Here is a 22,488-nt window from a genome sequence, read left to right on the forward strand (position 1 = left end):
GGATACTGGTGATTGATTTTTGTTGATTAAGGTGCTGGATACATGGGTCCGTTCTGTTTCTGAAAGTTCAGATGTCCCAGCAACATTTTACTTTAGTATTAAAACTAGAGGGACACCTGGGTGGCCCAGCGGTTGAGCGTCTGCTTCAGCTCAGGTCTTGATCCCGGGGTCCTGGGATCGAATCCTGCTTCGGGCTCCCCACAGGGTGCCTGCTTCTCCCTCTGCCTGTGTCTGCCTCTCTCTCTGTCTCTCATGAATAAACAAATCTTTTTAAAAAATCAAATAAAATATTGCTAAACATTTTGCTAAACCTGATACAGACTGTAGAATTATAAGACATATATTCTATCACAAGGAGTCCCTGCACTGATTTAACCAATACCCAGTGAACAGAGATTGAGCTGGGTCGAATATTTCTAGCTGGGGGAGGGGCGGGAATTGGAAGGGATTGCCTTTTTTTTTTTTTTTTTTTAATTTATTTATGATAGTCACACAGAGAGAAAGAGAGGCAGAGACGCAGGCAGAGGGAGAAGCAGGCTCCATGCACCAGGAGCCCGACGTGGGATTCGATCCCGGGTCTCCAGGATCGCGCCCTGGGCCAAAGGCAGGCGCTAAACCGCTGCGCCACCCAGGGATCCCAGGGATTGCCCTTGAGTGTGCTCCCCACCTCTTCTTCTCAGTAGCTGCATCCTAGCTGTGGTACGCTCATGGTCTTTTCATGTTGTCCTTCCTCCTGCAGTCCTCCCTCTCTCCCCTTTCTCCTTCGTTTTTCTCTCTTGCCCTCTTCCCAGCGTGCTCTTTGTTTGGACATTGGGCTAAATGATCATCAAAGAGGCAATCTGCCTGAAGGTGGAGAACACATGGAACTGTTTGGGGGAGCAACCCCCTCTCCCCCAAGGAAGGGCTAGAGTGGGTCTGTGGATTCTTCATAGGGACTGAATCCCAAAGAAGATCGGTGGAAACCTGGGAACAAAAGCTTCACCTATCATAGCGAATCCAGACCTACCCTTTGATGAAGAGAAGCACAGCTTCAGTCCCTGAGAAAAGTATCAGAAGAGGGAGGGCACAGGCTTCACCTGGGACTCTTACCCAGAGGGTCTCATGCTTTGTAATTTCTCAAGTTGACCCTGTCTCCTGAAGACTGGTGAAGCTCAACTAATTAAATATATTTTCATCATGGAAATAATTTGACCATGATAATAATGAGAAATTCCTAAGAGACCTGACTATTTTAAGATTGTTTAAAACTCTTGGGGACAGATATCTCTGGGGCTAATTCTGGGCGTGTAATAAGCAATTCAAGGTTGGTGTCATTTCTGTTCTTGCTGCCTTCATTGTAAGAACTTCTTTTCCTTGTAAAGATGTGGCCAAATTTTAATTTCAAATAATGGACCATAACTGATGCTGATGACAATTGGGCATGTTTGTCATGTGATGCAATTATTAGTAGCAAAAGAATTTAGACCAGATTTGCTATGGTTATTCTATGACTGAAACTTAAAATATGAACAATAACCAGTTTGAGAGAAAGTCTGAGCTGGGAAATAACCAGGGGTAGGAAGAGACTGAATGTGAGGAGAGTTGACTTCAGGTGGAACATTCCACGGAAGCTTGCCCTCCACCTAATGAATAGATCCTCACCTTCCTGGGATGCAGAGTCCACGAGGTCAGAGGCCATCTTTCCAAGTATGCACATGTCTGATTGTCGGTGTGTGATGGCCCGAGTATGGGGAGAGGCTGCAAAGCCTCCCTGATGGCCAGCTCCATTTGAAGTCCTAATTCCCCTCCTCTGTGGGAACACTTGATCCTAGCAAAGGTCTGTGCTGAAGCCAAACGCTGTGTCATGCTGTGTATTGAGTAAGGCCAAGGGACCAAGCTCTCCTTGGGGCAGCCACTGGGAACTGTAAAGAAGAGGTAGAAGGAGGATTAAATGATGGAAAGAGTTTGGAAATCTAATTGGAGAATTTAGCCTCTGGTTGACGTTATTCATGTGCACACACAAACACACACACGCACAATATTTCCTGAGTGCTTACTCTGTGCCAGGTGCTATGCTAAGTGCTTGTTATCTACTCCCACAGGTAATTCTTTCAGCTTTCTGATGCAGCCAGTAGCTACTATTATTATCCCCATTTTACAGATGAGGACATTAAGGCCCAGGAAAGTTATATAGCCTGCCCAGAGTCATGTAGCACACTCTGTGGGTGGAGTGTTTAAGTAACCTTCTTCCCTTGCTTCTACCCACTTCTACCTCAGCCAGTCTTAAAAGGGAATTGAGATGAGAAATCCACGTGTGTATAGTCTTCTGCAAACACTGGTGTGGAAACAGTTGATTATTGGAAGTCTCTTTTTGTAGGTGATGCACAATATCACTATTGCATCACATCTAACCCAGTCATGCTTGCTGAAAGTTGCAGATTTTGAAAGAGCTATTATTACAGGGGATCCCTGGGTGGCTCAGCAGTTTAGTGCCTGCCTTTGGCCCAGGGCGTCGTGGTCCTGGAGTCTCGGGATCAAGTCCCATGTCGGGCTCCCTGCATGGAGCCTGCTTCTCCCTCTGCCTGTGTCTCTCTGCCTTTCTCTCTCTCTCTCTCTCTCTCTCTCTCTCTGTCTTAAATAAATAAATAAATAAATAAATAAATAAATAAATAAATAATCTTTAAAAAAAAAAGGAAGAGCTATTACAGAAAGTCATGTGGATTAGGGGAAACAGGAGTTGGGAAGGAGGGGTGGTATCTATTTCAGTATCAGATGGATATTATGTTAATACTTCATCAACTGTACAATTGATCAAATTAGGATCACTCCTATGAAAACTGAGTCCAGCAGACTTAGAAACAATAATTTCTGGAAGATTAGATAGCAGACCTTGATAAGTAAAAGCAATAAGTGTGCATGTTGGGGGAATTTGAGTGGTCCTGCAAGGGTCATGGGCTTGCTGACCAAGAGACCTCCTCCAGCTTTGAGAGAAGGCCTCTGTTCTCTGAGGAATATAGTGGAAGAAATAATGCTGTAATTATAGTGGCAGGTCCCTGCGATGTTTACTTCTGAGTAGACACTCCTGTTAATCCCAGACTTCCTTTTACCGTATTTGAAACTAGGTCTATGGGCTTGCATTCAGACACTTAATTCTTGGCTGGCAGAGCAACTTTATGGTTGAGACTTGTGTGTGTATGTGTGTGCACACGCACACACTGTGATACAGAATTGGGAACTGAAAGTCTAATGTGGCTCTCTTTCAGTTCAGCAGTGTTTCCTGCAAGTGCTTCCCTACTGTGCTAGCTCCTTCTTGAAAGAATGAGTGAAGGACATTATGGAGGAGTATGTAGTCAGTAGACACTTAGCCCCCGGAACCTGACTACCCCTCAGACAGTAGCAAGGGACCGTTTGGTTACAACAGCACTGTAAATGTTGACGTGACATAGTAGAGTCCTGGCTCTTGGCCAGGAGAGAGTGGGCGAGTGACTTTGAAAAGGAAGCACAGCTTGTGATTGTAAGTGACCCCGACAGGTAATTGACAAAGAGTTATTGAACATCCATTATGTATAAGCATTTGTGTTATTTTCCTGTGGCTGCTGTAACAAATCACCATAAACTCGATGGCTTAAAACAATAGGGAGTTATTCTCTCACATTCTGGAGGCCAGAAATCTGAAATCAAGATGTCAGCTGGGCTGTACTCCCTGTGGAAGCTCTAGGGGATAATTCTTCCTTTCCTCATCTGGCCTCTGATTGCTCTAGGTGGCATGTGTCCTCATCACTCTAATCTCTGCCTTTGGGGTCACATGGCCTCCTTTTTTTCTGTTTTAAGAGTCCCTCTGCTTCTCTTCTAAGGTTTCACATGATTGCATTTAGAACTCACCCAGATAATCCAGGATAACCATCTCTTCTCAGGATCCTTAACATAATATATCTTCTTAAAAAAATATTTTATTATTTATTCATGAGAGACACAGAGAGAGAGAGAGGCAGAGACACAGGCAGAGGGAGAAGCAGGCTCCATGCAGGGAGCCCGACGTGGGACTCGATCCTGGGTCTCCAGGATCACGCCCTGGGCCAAAGGTGACGCTTAACCACTGAGCCACGCTGGCTGCCCCATTAATATATCTTTTGTTATATAACTTAGCACTCAGGCTCTGGGATTAGGACACAGACATATCTTTTAGGGGGGCCACTATTCAACTCACCACAGCATTCAATGATTTATTTGGATAGATGGAAAAATTAGAGCATTGACTTGCTCATAGGAGTCTATGATCCAGTTGTATAAGCATAGATGTGTTTATTTATTCAGCAAGTATTTACTGTTCATACGTCATGTACCAGGCTGTGTGATTGCATTGGATTTACAGAAAGGGATGAGACACAGCTCCTCTACTGGAGAAGCTGACTCTAGAGCAAAGACATCGTAAACAAGGGTACCCCTAAAGAATTTCAGTTTCATGTGGTCTAGTGTTTGTATGGATGTATTCAAATAATCACAATCCAAAGACCAAAAATAATTTTTAAAAAATAGTAATCATTAACTTGTTCCTTTTTAAAAAATTAAGGGAAACTCAATTCATAAACTCCGAGTAACAATTTTCATATCCCTTTTCCTCCCCCTAATTCTCTCATATTCCACAGTTTTCAGAAGCCAATTGTTTGCCGCCACCCTCCAGAAACTCTTTTAAACTCTTTTTCCTTCCTCCATCCTGCATGGCACTTCTTTTCTCTCTCTCCCAGCTCTTTGTTAAACAGAGTAGCTTGGCCTCCCTTGACAAGTCAACCTTCTCCTTTCCCCTCTCTGCTGACTGTCCTGTAATTCTGCATCCTAAAGTCCAGAAGCCTCTCTGGCTGGGACAGTGTCCTTAGAAGAGTAGCTGAATGGAGTAGGCTTTTTAATCAGAAGGTAGGAGGGGAGGCCAAGAAAACTGACATCACACAATTGCAGTCCAGTTTGGTAAATACTTACAGTGAGATTTAAAAGTTACATTATTTTATATTAGCCTCTATTAATGTTTGCAACAACCCAATGGGTAAAAACTGCTATCCTTTCTATTTTACACATGAGGAAATGAACTTAGATTTATTAAATACGTTGTCCAAAATAAGTAGTCAAGTCGGATTTGAGCCTAGGCTACCTGGGATTTGGGCCTTGGGAACCTGGAATATAGAGTAGCATTGGAAGAATCTTCTGTGAGAAGGAAACCTTGAATCTGGTTTGAAGGATAAGAAAGAGTTTGGAAAAGATCTAAAGAGTATCGTAAGCAAAAATGGCAGGACGGTGCTTTATTTTTTTTAATTTTTATTTATTTGTGATAGTCACACACACACAGAGAGAGAGAGAGAGAGGCAGAGACACAGGCAGAGGGAGAAGCAGGCTCCATGCACCGGGAGCCCGACACGGGATTCGATCTTGGGTCTCCAGGATCGCGCCCTGGGCCAAAGGCAGGCGCCGAACCACTGCGCCACCCAGGGATCCTGGGACGGTGCTTTTCAGGTTCTGAATACCTGTGTGGTGAAGCCAGGGTGCAGAATGGGCGGGTGGGAAATCGAGGTAACACCAGGCCATGTGTGGACTTGTGTCTCATGGACTTTGTTTTGGGGGAACCCGAGTCACTGAGGGTTATTAGAAAAGGGGAAGCATGATCACATTTGCTGTGAAAAGAGCATTCTAAGAGTGATGATATATATTGAGGTGGAGTAGGAAATGGGCAGGACTTGAGACCAGGAGAGTACCATGGGAGATAGCTTCTGCATGCCAACTTCTCTCCTGATTAGCAGTCTCTATAGCCCCCATATGGTCTGGTCATAGAATGCTCTTTGACCAGAAGCACAAAGGATGAGAGGTCCATAGACACAGGCAAAATAGTTGGCACCAAAGACCAGACTATTGCCTGGCAAATAGGCAGTGTTAATGACTCCTCCAGCATTGCAGCTCATCTGTCTGCAATTTCAGTCTTTGCCATCCTGAAATGAATTAGAGAAGTTTCCCATTACTCCCTTTCTTCTACACACAGAAGGGAGAACTTATCCCTTACTTGCTCAGTGATCTTCTAAGGCCCAGTCAGAGGAGAATTTAACACTGTTGGCTCAATGGCTCTCTTTCCTGAGGGTCAAGTTTAGTAAATCCTGACAACAATCTGGGCAGGTTATATTGATTTCTACAAAGTTAGCTTTTATTGAAGATATATTTTGAGCCAAAGTATACTCACTGTCAGAATCCTGAACATTAGTCTGGCCTACTTTTCCCTTGGTAAAAACTCATCTGCAGCAGCAGATTCCATTACACAAGCTGAAAAGTACTTCACCTTTCTTATCCCAGTTTCCAAGTTTAGATAATCACAGGCAGAATTTCAAGAAATATCATTAGCATGCAGTTGGAGATCACTGTGATAGTTCAGGTAAGAAATGACGACTTCCTAAATCAAAGCAAGTGGCAATGCAGCTAGAGAAGAGAGGATAGATCAAGGAACATTTAAGCAACAACCATACAGCCATGCTTATATTTACTGAGCACTGTCTATGTGCCAGGCATTATATAGTGCGTGTATTATCTCATTCAATCTTTGCAACAACCCAGTGAGGTAAGAACTGTTATTCTGTTTTATACGTGAGAAAACAGGCTTAGAGTCATTAGAAATTTACCCAAAGAAATTTACCCAGAGCTGGGATTTGAGCCCAGCAAACTGATCTCAAAACTCTCATATTTTTTAAAGATTTATTTACTTTATATGAGAGAGACAGAACACGAGTGAGAGGAGCAGAAGGAAAGGAGAGAGATCCCAAGCAGTACTCTATGCTGAGCATGAAGCCAGCCGCAGGGCTTGATCTTATGACCCTGAGATCACATCCTGAGCTGAAACCAAGAGCTGTCACTTAACTGATGGCACCACCCAGGCACCCCTCAAAACTCAGGCACCCCTCAAAACTCTCATTTTTAATCTCTGTGTATTACTGTCTCAAATCAGGAGGATTTGGTAATTTATGGAATGTGGGAGCACGGGAAGGAGAATTAGAGGAACGGGAGGAGTGTTCCAGATTAGGGAAACAGGCAGATAGATGAAAGATGGAGCTGGTCACCAAAATGGGGATGGAGGAAAAGGAATGGGTTTGAAAAAAGGATGATGATTTGGTGTGACTATGTTGATAGGGGACATCCAAGTAAGATGTCTTTAAATGGTTGAGTGCTTAAAATATGGAGCTTCAGAGAAAGTGATTGAGGCTAAAGAAGTCTGTATCTAGGCAGCAGAGGAGCATGTGGGCAGCAACAGCAGGGGGTGGGGAGGTGGGTAACTGAGATTTTCTAGAGAAGAAGATGAGCAGAGAAGGCAATCAGAGATAGAATCTCAGGGACCTGCATTTGGGGACCCGTGAATGAAGAGCCCTTGAATGAGAGAAAAATAGTTCAAGGGATGGTAGGAGAACAAGAAGAGACTGGGTCACAGACACCAAAGGAGAAGGAAGTGTGATGAAGGGATGATAGCAGTGCCTAATGCAACAGAGAAATCATATAAGGTAAGAACTGAAAGTTACCATTCCATTTGGCAATTAGGTCAATGCAAAATCAGCTGGTGGGAATGCAAAACGTTAATAGCCATTTTGGAAGACAGTATAGCAGTTTCTTATAAAGCTAAACATTTTCCTAGCATATGATTTACTAGTGGTATTCCTTAGTATTTACCAAATGAGATTTAAAAAAAAGAGAAGTGTGACACACAAAAACCACATCAATGGTTTGTTTATAGCAGCTTTATTCATAATTGCTAAAACTTGAAAGCAATGAAAAGGTCCTTTAATAGATGAATGGATAAACTGGTACATCTGTAGAACGGAATATGATTTAATGATAACAAAAGTGAGTTATCAAGCCATGAAAAGACTTGGAGAAACCTTAAGTGCATATTACTAAGTGAAAGAAGCCAAGCGAAAAGGTTATATACTATATGATTCCCACTATATGACGTTGTGAGAAAGGGAAAACTATGAGATAGTATTGAGTTCAGTGGCAGCCAGAAGTTGAGGGAAGAGAGGGATAAATAGGTAGAGCATTAGGCCAGTGAAACTATTCTGTATGGTACTATAGTGGTGTATACACCTCATTATACCTTTGTCCAAACCCATGGAACTATACACACAAAGAAGAAACCCTAGTGCAAACCATGACCTTTAATTAGTAATAATGTAACAATATTGACTCATCAGTTATAAAACATTTTTCACACCAATGCAGAATGTTAATAATAGGGGAAACTGGCAGGGGGCTTTGGGGGGGGGGTACATGGAAACCCTTTGTACTTTCTGGTCAGTTTTCTGTAAACCTGAAACTGATCTAAAAAATAAGATCTATTGACTAAAACAAAAAGAGGAAAGGAAGGAATAAAAGAATAAACAAATGAAGAAAGAGAAAGAAAGCCATGTGTATACAATCTTGAAAGTATAACGTGAACCTATAATTATAATAAATCTAATTCTTAGAAATCTTGAAGTCTACATTGAGTCAAAATAGGACTAGTTTCTCTTCTGTTTACCAACTTCTAGAGCTGCCCATCACAAATGCAAGATATAAACCAAACTTTGGCATGATATGAACATTTTTTCACAGCTCAACTTTGCAGCATGATCTCTGGGTCATCACCCACATATTATGAGCTTCAGCTGCAACAGTCTCTTGCTTGTCTTTACCACTCATGATGTGTACTTGAAGACTACTCTGCCTTTTTGCTCTTGCTGTTTCTTCTACCTATTTCTTCTCCCCTTCTCTAGCTAACAAAATCCTACACATCCTCCACCACCCATCCCACACCTTCCCTTCTCTGTGAGAACTTTGTTGATTCCTTTTTTCACCTCTAACACACTAATCAAGAAAGATCCCTTCCCCGGCTTCTATACTTCTTTGTGCCCATCTCTTCCATAAGTGCATAGTATAGTACAATATCAACAACAATAGATTAGTGAGAAAATTGGAGTGGAAAGAAGACTGATAAAAGCAGATTTAAAAAGTAGGTGGGAGAAATGTATGGATAGAAGGTAAACTATTGTGTGGGGATTGGTCTTGTAATTTGGCATTGCTTGTTTTGGTTTGTCTTTAGCATTTGTGGTTTACCCAACTGGGATTGAGGGTAGCAAGAAAATTCTGGAGTGGCTGTGGCGCTGTCCAATGCTTGCAATGCTGATGGACCTGTGGCACTGGGTAGGATCTGTCTCAAGATCGGTAATTCTTCTCTCCCAGGAGCCTTGGTCCTCTGTTTTGGGGATGGGGGGAGAGAGAATGACTATATCCATTTATTATCTCTCAGAGGTTCAGGAGCCATAGCCTGCCTCATCTGTGGGGGAAAGAGAAAAAGGTTTGCTGACTTGGTTGACACTTCCTCTTTTTCTCATGGGATCCACAGGCTCCTGAAGATGAGTTAATGACTAGAAAAAGCAATTAGTTATTAGTTTTTCTTTTTTTTTTTTTAACTAAAACAGTTGACAATTTTATTTTCACATTTCACAATACAAATGAAAATTGCCTTTTTTTTTTTTTTTTTTTTTTTGTCCCACTATTCCCCTGCAGAAACTATTCTCTCTTTGATAGGAAGGGGAAGCAAGTCTTCCTTGTCATGCTGTTAGAAAACACCCAGAGTCACAGCACCATGATCTCCTGGTGAAGTAGAACAAGTAGTATAAAATGAATATAAAGAGGTTCCGGTCTCTCCTTATCTGTCTGGTCGAGTCATTCCTGGCCGAGTGGGTACCATCATGGGACGAGCAGGAGGTCTCATCATTGGGGGCCCAGGCATCATTGGCATATGGCCTCCCATAGGTGGCCTCATTCCAGGAGCAGGTCCCACTGGCATCATCCCAGGAGGAGGAGGGCCCATCATTGGCATCATGGGAGGGCCCCCCATATGGGGGGCTGGCATCATACCAGGGCGAGGAGGACCCGTTGTTTTGTCGATCAGGCTCTGAGCCTGCTCTTCCATCCATTTCTGATAGTAGTCTTTCACATTCTTTGTGTTTCCTACCACTGCAGTGTGTCTTTCTCACAGATGGAGAGTCATGGGTGAGGTATGTGTCACAGTAGTCACAATAAAACTTAGGCATGTTGCTCTGCAGGCTGTTGGCCACTCTGTCCCGCGCTGCCCCAGTTATTAGTTTTTCTATCATCCATTTAACAGATATTAAAAGCTAACTATTCCAGGAACCATCCCAGGCACTGGAATACAAGATAACCAAAACAGGGTTCCTGTCCTCAAGGAATTTCATCTAAGCAAGATCAGCCTTGAGCCCATGCCAGCAATTACACTGAGAAGGGAGCTGTCTTAGTTCAGGCTACCAGAACAAGATACATAGACTGAGTGGCTTAAGTAATAGAAATTTATTTTCTCATAGTCCTCAAGGCTGGAAGTCCAAGATCGGGGTCCAGCAGGGTTTGGTTTTTGGTAAGCACTTCCTTCCTGGCTTGCAGGTGGCCACTTTCTTGCTAGGTCTTCATATGGCCTTTCCTCTGAGAATGTGTGTGGGTGGTAGTTGTAAGAGTGTGATGAGAGGGAATAGGGGGATGGACTTTCTTTGGTATTTCTCTTATAAGGGGGCCCCATTCTATGACCTCAATTTATTTACCTCCTAAAGGCCCTATTTCCAGTACAGTCACACTGAAGGTCAGGGCCTCAACACATGAATTGGGGTGGGGGGAGGGGCACAATTCAGTCCATAACAGGAGCTTATAGAAAACTGTAAGAGCACAGATGAGGGCATAATGGTCTTGTTTATGGAAAGAAGGCTCAGTAATGACTCTTGATGTGGATTCTGAGTACAGGGTATCAGTATATGTGATTTCAGTAGCCCCAAGTTGGAGGCTCTGGTGATCTAGCCAGAATAATTATTGTCCCATGTAAAAAGAGGTCTCCATACCACAAGCTGTCAATCATAACTTTATATTCAATGATATTCTTAGGCCTCTGAAACTATTTTTATATCTATTAGCAGCTTTTCTTGGTAGTAGAGGATGTCACAGGTTTCCAGATGTCATTCAGCCTTTATTGCAACAGCCTCTATATGCCTCCTGCAAAGGCGATTATCTCAACGAGTCAATAACTGTCAGGTTCAGAAGTACTGTACTTCTAGTGGCTCCAGAAATAAGCATACATGTTCCTCTGCAGTAGTGAGGTGTGTAAAATGAGTCATGGGCTTGTTCAAGAGGGTGTTTTGCCTCTATTGTCCCTGTCTTTTGCAGATAGTGTTTGTGGATACCAGGCTCTGTGAACAGCCAATGCTGTACTGTCCTCATTGATAATATTAGGTTGAGGAGTCCCTGTGTGTGGGGTACATATTCTCAGAAGAAGGAAATGTCCCAGAAGCTCTGAGAAAAGTAACCACCCCTTTCTTTATACTTCTGTCACATTTGGTGTACCTTTCTTACTTGGCATCTGGCCTTTGGGCTTCATTCAGCCCTATCAGAGCCAGTTTCTTTAAAGCAGGGAGTGAGTCACATTGCACTCTGTTCTAACCTCACTTGTCCTCCAGTGGTGGTAGCAGTATCCCAGTGGTGATCACTTTTGGATAAACTAGTACGATTGTTGTATATTAAAAATAAGCTATCATTCTACTGGCACTTTGTCTCCCCAGCAGAATTCAGTCTGTCTGTAAGGCACTGCCCTGATTCTGGCTTTTCTCCCCTTGGTATAAGCCAAATAATGGCCAAAGAAGCATTCCAGTCTTATGCCCATAAGAGCTGCTACCCTCAAGGAAATAGGGGCAAGGCCTTGAGGAGGGAGGATGCTTAGAGGGTTTGCATTGACAGAGTCATTTTCCCATCTTGAGGACCAACAATTTTGGCTTTAGAAATAAGGAAAAAGTGGTAATGTGGCTCAAGTCAAAATGAAAACCTTCTTCCTGGGGCAGCCCAGGTGGCTTGGCGGTTTAGCGGCGCCTTCAGCCCAGGACCTGATCCCGGAGACCCGGGATGAGGTCCCACATCGGGCTCCCTGCATAGAGCCTGCTTCTCCCTCTGCCCGTGTCTCTACGCCTCTCTCCTCTGTGTGTGTGTGTGTCTCATGAATAAATAAATAAAATCTTAAAAAAAAAAAAGAAAGAAAGAAAAAGAAAACCCTCTTCCTTTCTGTGGCTACTCCAGTTGGGGAGTTAGTTTTCTGTTGCTTCAACAAGTGGTCTGGAGGACACCTCTGTGGTGTTTAGGGCCATTGATAGCACTTGAACAGCTTTGTTCCCTGTCTCCTGCCTGCCCTCTCCCCACAGAGACTCTGTTTAGAGGAGCATTTGGGAGACAGACTCTGGGCTTACAAACATTGAAATAGCCTATCTCCCAGCCCCTTGACTCCTATGCTGCTGCAGTCACGATGCTGGAACTCTCTGCCGGGGAGGGTGGAGTGTCTGGATCTCTGCTGTTCCCTGTTACCATAAAGGCAGCTCATTACAGGTTTTGACCCTCCCTGCATTCTCCCTCCCTTACAACATGCACATTCCTCTCTTCTCCTGGCATTACTGCTGGCAGAGTGCAAACTTCCTTTCTCTGTCATCTGAGCATCATTCAAAAGCAGTCCGCCCATCTGTGAATTATGCCCTGACTCTTCGATAGGGCAGTGTTACAGGTCCTCTGCCGGCAGGAGGGAGCAGTCCAACAAGATCTGAAGACCAAGACTTTGAGAAGCTGTGACGAGCAGACTAGGAAGCCACAAAACATTGTGAGCTGAGTGGATGTCTTAATAAGCTTTTAGATGTGATTTGGCCAGAGTTGGCAGAGGAAGCCCAAGGGAAAAAGGCGAGTAAATCAATGCAGACCCACTGGGCTTGACAATCCTAGGAAGCTAATGATCTCTCCAGGAAAGAACTGAAAGCAAATATCCAGCAACAGACCACCATGTAGGATGGGGAGGACGGACCCCCGGATGTGAGTACAATCTCTCTTCACTACAGGGCTCTGAGCAGTAGGAGCAAAGCTAGTTATTGTCACTGATGGTGCTCCCTAACCACTGGTTCCGGGGGCCTGTGGACTGTCTCTGGGTGGGCTGTGCAGAAGGTCCTGGCTGGGACTATTTGTAGGTCTTTTCTAGGATATTTAGTCTGTCAGGAAACTGAATATAGTGGTTTGGGGATATTGGTACCAGGAGACTTTGTTGTAAACCCTCAGGAAACCAGCAAAAGCAAACCTCAGAGACCTTTTGCTATAAAAAGAAAACAGATTGCATCACAGACCAAGCAGCTGTGTGGCCTTCTGGCATTCGCAATGAGAGGAAAAAAGCATTGGCAAATTGGAATGCAGTGAAAATGGGGCAGTGGGCTGGGAAAAAGGAGGGAAATCTTAGGAAGCTAAATACCTTTCTGGATTCAGGATGCTCGTTGAATATTTATGATCACGGATTTATTTCATTTCTGCTTAAAGAACTGGCAGCATGTTTGCATTTAATGTTTTTCTCTAGAACCCAGTGAAAGTGAGCATTGTGACAAAGAGAGGGATGTGATTGATAGATGTGGGGCAGAAGAAATTCTTCACCACCATCAGTGGGAAGTGTCTTGAAAGATAGCTGATCCACTTGGAGGAGGAGGCTCAGATTTAATGAGGGAATGGGGCTGCTACAGCCCGGGTACCCAACAGGTTGGCGGTGAAACTTAACTCGTTTATTGCAGACTGGTTGCCACCTCTCTATTCTTCTCCCCTCACCATTTATTATTGGGTGTTCTCTATCCTCCTTATTCCCCACCCCCAAGCCTGCCTCTGCCTGGCCCAATTTGTCAGTTCAGAGGTGTCACACGAGAAGCTGAGTATTTCCTGACTCCAAAAGGATGTAAGGAAAAGGATGGGGGTATAGAAAGGAAACATAAGACTCAGCCACTTTGATCCCTTCCAACCACCCTGAGTGTAAATGCAACTGTAGGTGAATGCTGGAGGTCCTACAAGTGAGGCTATTACTGGATTTAAATTGAGAATGAACATGAGATGCCCAAGCACACAGGGATGATGCTAACTGCAGACTGGGAACTGGAACCCTGGGATTTTGTTCCTGATTTTGCAGGCAGTTCTCTGTGCAATTCTAGTTGGGAGCAGTATCCAAAATCCTATAAGCAACATATCCTGGAGCTGCCCAGTGCCTCAGGCAGGCTGTGCATTGACCAAGGGGGAAGAGGAAGGGTGAGGAGTGGGGAGCATTTCATTCCTAAGTAGCTGTAACTGAAAAACTTAAAAAAAAAAAAATCTGGCCAACATTTTTCAACTGTAGTGTTTTTCTATCTTAAAAAAAAAAAAAAAAAAAGGAATAGTAATGTATGCTAGATTTGCAAAGGGCTGTTTACCAAAGGTAATTATGTAAACAAGGCTATCTCAGAAGGCTGCAACCATGGCAATAGATGTCTGAGAGCTGAATTTATTGTCTGGGACAGGAGGGGAGTGGCTGTACATGTACTATGGGCCCATTGACCCGTGCATCTGTTGCTGGGGAGACTGGACAGCACTGCTGGTCTGGAGCTTGTGACCTCGGCTGATGGGCTGCACTGAGTTTGCAGCTAGGACATCTCTATTCCCTAAGCTCTGAAGTAAAATGAGTGAAATTTTAGCCATGATAATAGTCTTTGTATGCACTGGGCCATTGTCCTTGAGGCATTCAAACACCCATTGCAGGAAAAGTTTGGGTACGAGAACGTGGCAGTTGAGTGTACAAGGACAACAAATGAGTAAATGGAAGAATGTGGATGTGGAGGGAGAGCATTTAGGAAGCCACGGCTAATATTGTATTTTCGTGCCACTTGGGCCTGGAGCGCTTTTGCAGTATTGGGACAAACAGAGCAGAAGCTCAGTATTCTTGGTGTGAAGATTCCACGGATGATCTATAGAGAGACAGTGTTTTCAATATTTACAAAAACAGGGCAGCCTGGGTGGCTCAGCGGTTTAAGCACCCAGGGCGTGATCCTGGAGTCCCTGGATCAAGTCCCACGTCGGGCTCCCTACATGGAGCCTGCTTCTCCCTCTGCCTGTGTCTCTGCCTCTCTCTCTGTGTGTCTATCATGAATAAGTAAATAAAATCTTTAAAAATAATAATAAAAGTATATCCAGGAGCTAACTCATTAAAAAAGAAATATTTACAAAAACAAACCGCTTGTAAACAGTGGAACAGTCTGAGAAACATAAAGCCCAAACTTGTCTTTCAGTGGGGCCCTGGGAATTTCCAGTGGCATTTCCAGCTCTGTTTCTGTTTTGAGTCTCAACTTGATTCTTTTTTTTTTTTTTAATTTTTTTTAATTTTTTATTTATTTATGATAGTCACACACACAGAGAGAGAAGCAGAGACATAGGCAGAGGGAGAAGCAGGCTCCATGCACCGGGAGCCTGACGTGGGATTTGATCCCGGGTCTCCAGGATCATGCCCCGGGCCAAAGGCAGGCGCTAAACCGCTGCGCCACCCAGGGATCCCTCAACTTGATTCTTTAATTGGCTTATTCTTCATTCACCCAAGATTTCTGGTGCTTCCCAGGGACCTCTGACCATGGCTAACAGAGGAGTCCTCTGCTTTGGAGCATCCTTCCTCCAGGTCTGCTGAGCCAACAATGAGCAGAGCAGGGTAGATTGGTGAAGGTTTCTTGGCTTTCTTTCCTTGCTATTCTTTACCCACATTTTGGGCAACATATGGATGAAGTGAGAAAATTTGATAATTAACAAGTAGGGGGTAGGAGGGATAATCATTACCTTTTTGAAAGTATAATATTCACATTTGGCCAGTACTTTCACATAATAGAATGCTACCTTTCATCCCCACCAATTTCATTTTTTTTTTTTTGTCTGATTTATATATGATCATTTAAGCCCAGCCTTTCAGAGCTGTTGGCAAAATGACTTACCTGGAATGACATGGTAGGATGAGAGTTAGGGCAAGATACCTACAGTCCAGACCTTTTCTAGTTACCTCATGGCCAGTTCCTTAGTTTTAGAGGTTGAAAGGAGCCTTGGGTTTGCCTGGAAGCAACTGTAAAAGATGTCTGTATCTTCCAGGCCTTCAAAATTAGAATGTGTAGTAGGGCCTGGGGTTAAAAGTGGTGTCCCCTTGGCATAGTGTTTTCTGTCCATTTGCATATACTGGTATTTTTAATAAGTATGTTTTAAAACACAAAGCACAAAGCTTTCACTTCCTTTATGTCCTAGCAGAAGTGTGTTTAAATTTTTTTTTAGTGTGTTTAATTTTTAAGTATTCCTTCTTTTGCCCCGCAAAAACTCTCCTTTTTTCTTTTTCTTTTTTTTTTTTTTTGAGAATCTTAAGCAGACTCCATATACACCTCACGGCTTCATCTCAAGACCCTGAGATCATGACCTGAATGAAAATCAAGAGTCAGGATACTTAACCATTTGAACCACCCAGGCACCCTGAACCCCTTACTTTTGACATAATTACCAATGGCTTTGGTTTGCTCTCATGGTGGCCTGGGGCCACTGAGAGGAGTCAGTCTTTAAAATTCTGTTCATTTGCCCTTTGGTGGAAAGAAGAGGTTAAGTTTACTACTGGTTACCACGTCCAGACCGCTGCTCTGAGTCGGGGCTTCATGTCCTAGAGGTGGCTTTAGTAGGCCTTTTATTTCCTGTTAAGCACGGAGGCAACGCAAGCAGCCCCTCCTGGTGCCACTGGCAGTGCGCACTGTCAGTGTTTCTAGCATCCTTGTTGTTCCCAACGTGGGTTGTTCCGACAGTAATTGGAACTGGGAGATGGCCCCGGGCCTGTGCCCAGCTCTCCATCTGCCCCAGAACTCAGGAAACCACACTGCTTACAAAAGAACTGCAGTAAATGCCAGGACAACATCCCAAGGATCTAGCCCACTCCTCAGGGTCTCAGTGGGGTGTGGTCCACAGGCCCCTTCGCCAGAGAGGGGGGATGAGCCTGTTAGCTGTGGTGGACCCCTGGCACATGGTCAGAAGGCCCTCTGTGATCATACACACAGGACAGTGACCTGCAGAGGCTGGCCTGGAAACCCCATGATGTTGATGGGGTTCTTTTTTTTTTTTTTTTTTTTTAGATTTTATTTATTTATTCATGAGAGACACAGAGAGAGAGAGTGGCAGAAATATAGGCAGAAGGAGAAGCAGGCTCCTCACGGGGAGCCCGATGCGGGACTCGATCCCAGGACCCCGGGAGCACACCCTGAGCTGAAGGCAGACGCTCAACCACTGAGCCACCCAGACGTCCCTGTTGATGGGATTCTATCAGGTGTCTGCAACCCAGGATGGAAGTGCAGAGCAGATCTCACAGTTTGGGCTGTGGTCCTCTGGGGAATGTCCCTGAAACAGGAAGAAGGGAGGGCGACTGGCGCACTCTGCTGTCATCTCCTCCCAGGTTCCGGGGTCTTGGTGTGCAGAGACAGTGCTTCTTGCTTGTCCTGTCCTCACTCAGCTCCTGCCCCCTGCAATGAGCCATCAGCAGATGCCCTAAAACCAGAGAAGAGATGTGGCCGGTCCTGTGTGCCGAGTGGTGCTGATGGCAACTCTGTTTTGTAATCCCCAGGTCCCGAAGATGGCATAGTAATAAAGACACCTTCTAATGATCGGGAGCATCTTTACCCGTGGGTGCCTGCCCGGGCCGGTGGCGTCGTGTTGAGCCGAAAGAACTTGACTACTGCTGTCCTGAAAACCTCTTTCTCTCCTAATTCATGAGCCAGCAGGATGCGGTCGCTGCACTTTCAGAACGCCTTCTCATAGCTGCGTACAAAGGCCAAGCGGAGAATGTGGTTCAGCTCATCAACAAGGGCGCCAAGGTAGCAGTTACCAAGGTAACAAGAAGGGGGTGAAAAAACGCTTTAGCCATTCCCTGGGAAAAAGCCTACCTCTTAATAACCATTGTCTGTACAACTGTTGTGTGTGGTTTGAAGCTTTCACAGAACTGGCTTTTTCTTTTTTCCAGTGATGGCAGTTTGGAGAGAAGGAAGGAGGATTAAAATGCTTTCAATGCTATTTTTCAAATGGAGTGACTTGTAATTAGCATTTGAGTCTTTAAAATCACAGTGTGGCTTTTTCTCACCTATTCCTTTAGCTAAAAGGACAAGAGATGTCTCTGGAGAAGTTGGGACACAAAAATTTATTGGGAAAAGTGTTTGTACAATAATCGCATTAGACTAGCTTGTGGACCGGCAGCCCATCCACTGTGGGGAACCTCGCTGTTCCCATCTGTATAGTGACAGACCTGGTCCAGATGCTGGGCGCCTTCTCTTTGGGCTTTCATTTCATAGGGGTCAGTAAAAATGCATAGTAGGCTTTGGAGGACATTGGTTACCCCTCACTGACAGATGACACCATGGGAGATGAGAGAACAAACTGGCCAAGGGCGCAGTTTTGTAGCAAAATGGAGGAAAGAGTTAGGTGACAAGTTAAAAATACAAAAATGAAATAATGCTGATGGAAGATACTTACTGTGCACTTAGTATTGCTCTAAGAACTACAGTCCTCTAGAAGAGGTACATTTTTGTGCCCACTGTAGAGATGAGGAAACTGAGGCACAGAACCATATAAGCAACTTGCTCAGGGTCCTTCAGCTGTTGAGTGACTGAATTGCTACTTGTACCTGCAGAGTCTGGCTCCAAACCCCACCTTCCAGACCACCCCAGACAGAGCTGTGGTGAGAAACACAGTTTAATTTTCAAATGGTAATGTCTGACAACCTGTGGCAACAATTGGCCAGCTCACATTTTCAGTTTCTCACATGCAGTCTCTCTGTTTCATGATTCTGATGTGTGCTTCTTTGGCACCACCAAGCAGTTAGCTCAGTTTTGACACTATCTATCTGGGGATGGTGACAGGTCTCACAGTTTAAGGTCTCCATCCCACAAGAGTGCCTAGCCCCACAATACCCCTTCAGATGCCAATTGCCGAGCACGGTTGTTACCTGTGCTTTTCATCAACTGGTTATAAATCAAAGGCTCTGGGGATCCCTGGGTGGCTCAGGGGTTTGGCACCTGCCTTCAGCCCAGGGCGTGATCCTGGAGTCCTGGGATCGAGTCCCACATCAGGCTTCCTGCATGGAGCCTGCTTCTTCTCTGCTATGTCTCTGCCTCTCTCTCTCTCTCTCTCTCTCTCTCATGAATAAATAAATAAAACCTTAAAAAAATTCTTCCTATTAAAAAAAATAATCAAAGGTTCTCACAACCTCGTCCTAGGGTTTGATTAATTCGCTAGAGCAGGTCACAGAACTCAGGAAGACCTTTTGTTGGCTAGATTACCAGTTTATTATGAAAGGATATAACTGAGGATCAGCTAGATGGAAGAGATACATAGGGCAAGGTATAAGGAAAGGGGCACAGAATTTCCATGCTCTCTGAGTGCATCACCCTCCCAGCACTTCCATGTCTTCATCAACCCAGAAGTTTTCTGAATTTTCTTGGGTTTTTATGGAGGCTTCACTGGTGATTGCTGATTGACATTCAACCTCCAGCCTCACCTCCCTCCTTCGAGGTCAGAGGATAGGACAGAAAGTTAACCCTCTAGCCTAGTTTGGTTCCCCTGGCAACCAGCCCCCATCCTTAAGGGCTTTCAAAAAGTTACCTCATTAACATAAACTCAGGTGTGGTTGAAAGGGGCTTATTATGAAGAACAGACTTCTTTCACTTTTTTTATTCTGGGGCTATTTCAGGAACTAAGGACAAAAGATCAACTATTGTAACAAAAGATGCTCCTATTGCTCTTATCACTTAGGAAATTCCAAGGATTTGGGAAGCTGTGAGCCAGGACAGGGACTAAAACCAAGTGTATATTTATTATTAAAAAATTCCATCCTCATTGGTTGGGAGAAAAAATATTGTTAAAATATCTATGCTATCCAAAGCAATGTACACATTAAATACAATTCTTATCAAAATACCAACAGCATTTTTCATAGAATCAGAACAAACAGTCCTAAAATTTGTATGGAACCACAAAAGATCCCAAACAGCTAAAGCAATCTTGAAAAAGAAAAGCAAAGCTGGAGGCAATCAGAATTCGGGGTTTCAAGTTAAATTACAAAGCAGCAATAATCAAAACAGTATGGTACTGGCACAAAAATAAACACATGGGGTGCCTGGGTGACTTAGTTATGCATCAGACTCTTGGTTTCAGCCCAGGTCATGATCTCAGGGTCATGAGATTGAGCCCCTCATCAGGTTCCACATTCAGTGGGGAGTCTACTTGAGATTCTCTCTCTCCATTTCCCTCTACCCCTCCCTGTCCCTCCCAAAACAAACAAATAAATAAGCTTTTTTAAAAGACCCATAGATCAAATAAACCTGCAATTATATGGCCAATTAATCTTCAAAAAATGAAGTAAGAATGTACAATGGGAGGGATCCCTGGGTGGCGCAGCGGTTTAGCGCCTGCCTTTGGCCCAGGGCGTGATCCTGGAGACCTGGGATCGAATCCCATATCGGGCTCCTGGTGCATGGAGCCTGCTTCTCCCTCTGCCTATGTCTCCGCCTCTCTCTCTCTCTTTCTGTGTGTGACTATCATAAATAAATAAAAATTAAAAAAAAAAAAAGAATGTACAATGGGAAAAAGACAATCTCTTCAAAAAATGGTGTTGGGAAAAACTGGACAGCTATATATAAAAGAGTGAAATTGGACCATTTTCTTACACCATACACAAAAATAAATTCAAAAAGGATTCAACACCTAAATGTGAGACCTGAAAACTTACGAATTCTGAAAGACCACAAGCAGTGACTTCTTTAACATTAGACATAGCAACTGTTTTCTAGATATGTCTCCTGAGGCAAGGAAAACAAAGGCAAAAATAAACTATTGGGACTACATCAAAATAAAAAATCTCCTGCACAGCAAAGGAAACAGTCAACAGAACTAAAAGACAACCAAGTGAATGAGAATAGATACTTGCAAATTACATATTCAGTAAAGGGTTAGTGTCTAAAATTATAAAGAACTTATAAAACTCAACACCCAAGAAACAAATAATCCAATTTAAAAATGGGCAGAAAACTTGAACAGATACTTCTCCAAAGAAGACATACAATTGGCCAACAGGCACATGAAAAGATGCTCATCATCACATATCATCAGGGAAATGCAAATGAAAACTACAGTGTGATAGTGTGTCACACCTATCAGAATGGCTAAAATCAACAACACAAAAAACAACAGGTGCTGGAGAGGTTATGGAGAAAAGGGAGTCCTCTTGTACTGTTGGTGGGAATGCAAACTGGTGCAGCCACTGTGGAAGACACTATGGAGGTTCCTCAAAAAGTTAAAAATAGAACAACCTTATGATCCAGCAATAGCACTTTTGGATATTTACCCAATTAATAAGCCATATATGAAAAGCCTATAGTAAATATCATTTTCAGTGGGGAAAAACAGAGCTTTTCACCTAAAGTCAGGAACATGGCAGGGATGTCCACTATCACTACTGATGTTCAACATAGTACAAGAAGTCCTAGCCTCAGCAATCAGACAACAAAAAGAAATAAAAGGCATCTGAATCAGCAAAGAACAAAAGACACTAATTCAAAGAGATGCGTACACCCCTATGTTTATAGCAGCATTATTTACAGTAGCCAAGATGCGGAAGCAGCCCAAGTATCCACTGATAGATGAATGGATAAAGAAGACAGATAGATAGCAATATCATTCAAGATTTTATATACATATATATCAGAATATTATGCAGCCAATGAAAAGAATGAAATCTTGTCATTTGTGACAACATAGATGGTGCTAGAGCAAAATAAGTCAGAGAAAGAAAAATACTATATGATTTGACTTGTGTGGAATTAAATAAATGAGCAAAGGTGAAAAAGAGAGAGAGAGAGAGAAAGACAAACCAAGAAACAGACTCTTAACTATAGAAAACAAACTGGTAGGTTACCAGAGGGGAGGTGGATGGGAGAAATGGAAAAATAAGTGATGGGAATTAAGGAGTGCATTTGTCTGGTGAGATATGGAAGTGCTAAATCACTGTATCATATACCTGAAACTAATATTACACTGTATGATAACTAACAAATTAAAATAAAAACTTTTTAAAAAGTAGGTATTACTTTAATTTTTATATTGTACCTACACATAGATTAAAGTCAAATATTTTTACTGTGTTTCTCTTCCTTTTCTGATTCTCCATAGCCAACTACATTCAGTCTTTTAGGTAGTTTTCCTTTAGCGTTTACATTTATAAATGGTATCCTGATATTGTTCAATCGTGATTTTTCCATTTGAGGCATTATCTGTTGATGTAACAATATGAAAACTGGTGATTTAAGATTTAATTTTCTTTCTTCACTGCTGTCATATATGCATGTGTACATTCTCCAATATAGTTGTGTCATTACTTAGATGATATCAGCATTTGGTCTTTATGTTAATTTAACCAGTTTATTTATTTATTGTTTATTTTAAAGATTTATTACTTGAGAGAGAGTGGGGGGAGGGTTAGAGGGAGAGAATCTCAGGCAGAGTCCCTGCTGAATGCAGAGCTGGATCCCCTGACTCTGAGATCATGACCTGAACTGAAATCAAGAGCCAGACATTCAACTGACTATGCCACCTAGGTGC

General features: G+C 43.3%; 1 protein-coding gene and 1 pseudogene across 14 annotated transcripts in view; one reads left to right on the forward strand and one right to left on the reverse strand.

The window, feature by feature from the left end:
- Window positions 1-22,488, forward strand: part of ANKRD6 (ankyrin repeat domain 6) — a 197,863-nt gene that overhangs the window by 105,573 nt on the left and 69,802 nt on the right. For 6 of the 14 annotated variants that reach the window (XM_025444491.3, XM_035697733.2, XM_025444490.3 and 3 more), the window contains one exon: window positions 17,465-17,729. In XM_025444491.3, coding sequence (XP_025300276.1) covers window positions 17,610-17,729 — 120 coding nt within the window. In that variant the 5' untranslated portion in view covers window positions 17,465-17,609. Of the gene's footprint in view, window positions 1-7,297; window positions 7,500-12,499; window positions 12,877-17,464; window positions 17,730-22,488 lie in introns of those variants that run through there. The other 8 variants (XM_035697735.2, XM_035697736.2, XM_035697737.2 and 5 more) reach the window with 5 other exon arrangements.
- LOC112658376 (U1 small nuclear ribonucleoprotein C-like) lies at window positions 9,566-10,124 on the reverse strand (annotated as a pseudogene).

This window comes from Canis lupus, chromosome 12 (genome assembly GCF_003254725.2).
Source record: "Canis lupus dingo isolate Sandy chromosome 12, ASM325472v2, whole genome shotgun sequence".
NCBI classification, from domain to species: domain Eukaryota; kingdom Metazoa; phylum Chordata; class Mammalia; order Carnivora; family Canidae; genus Canis; species Canis lupus.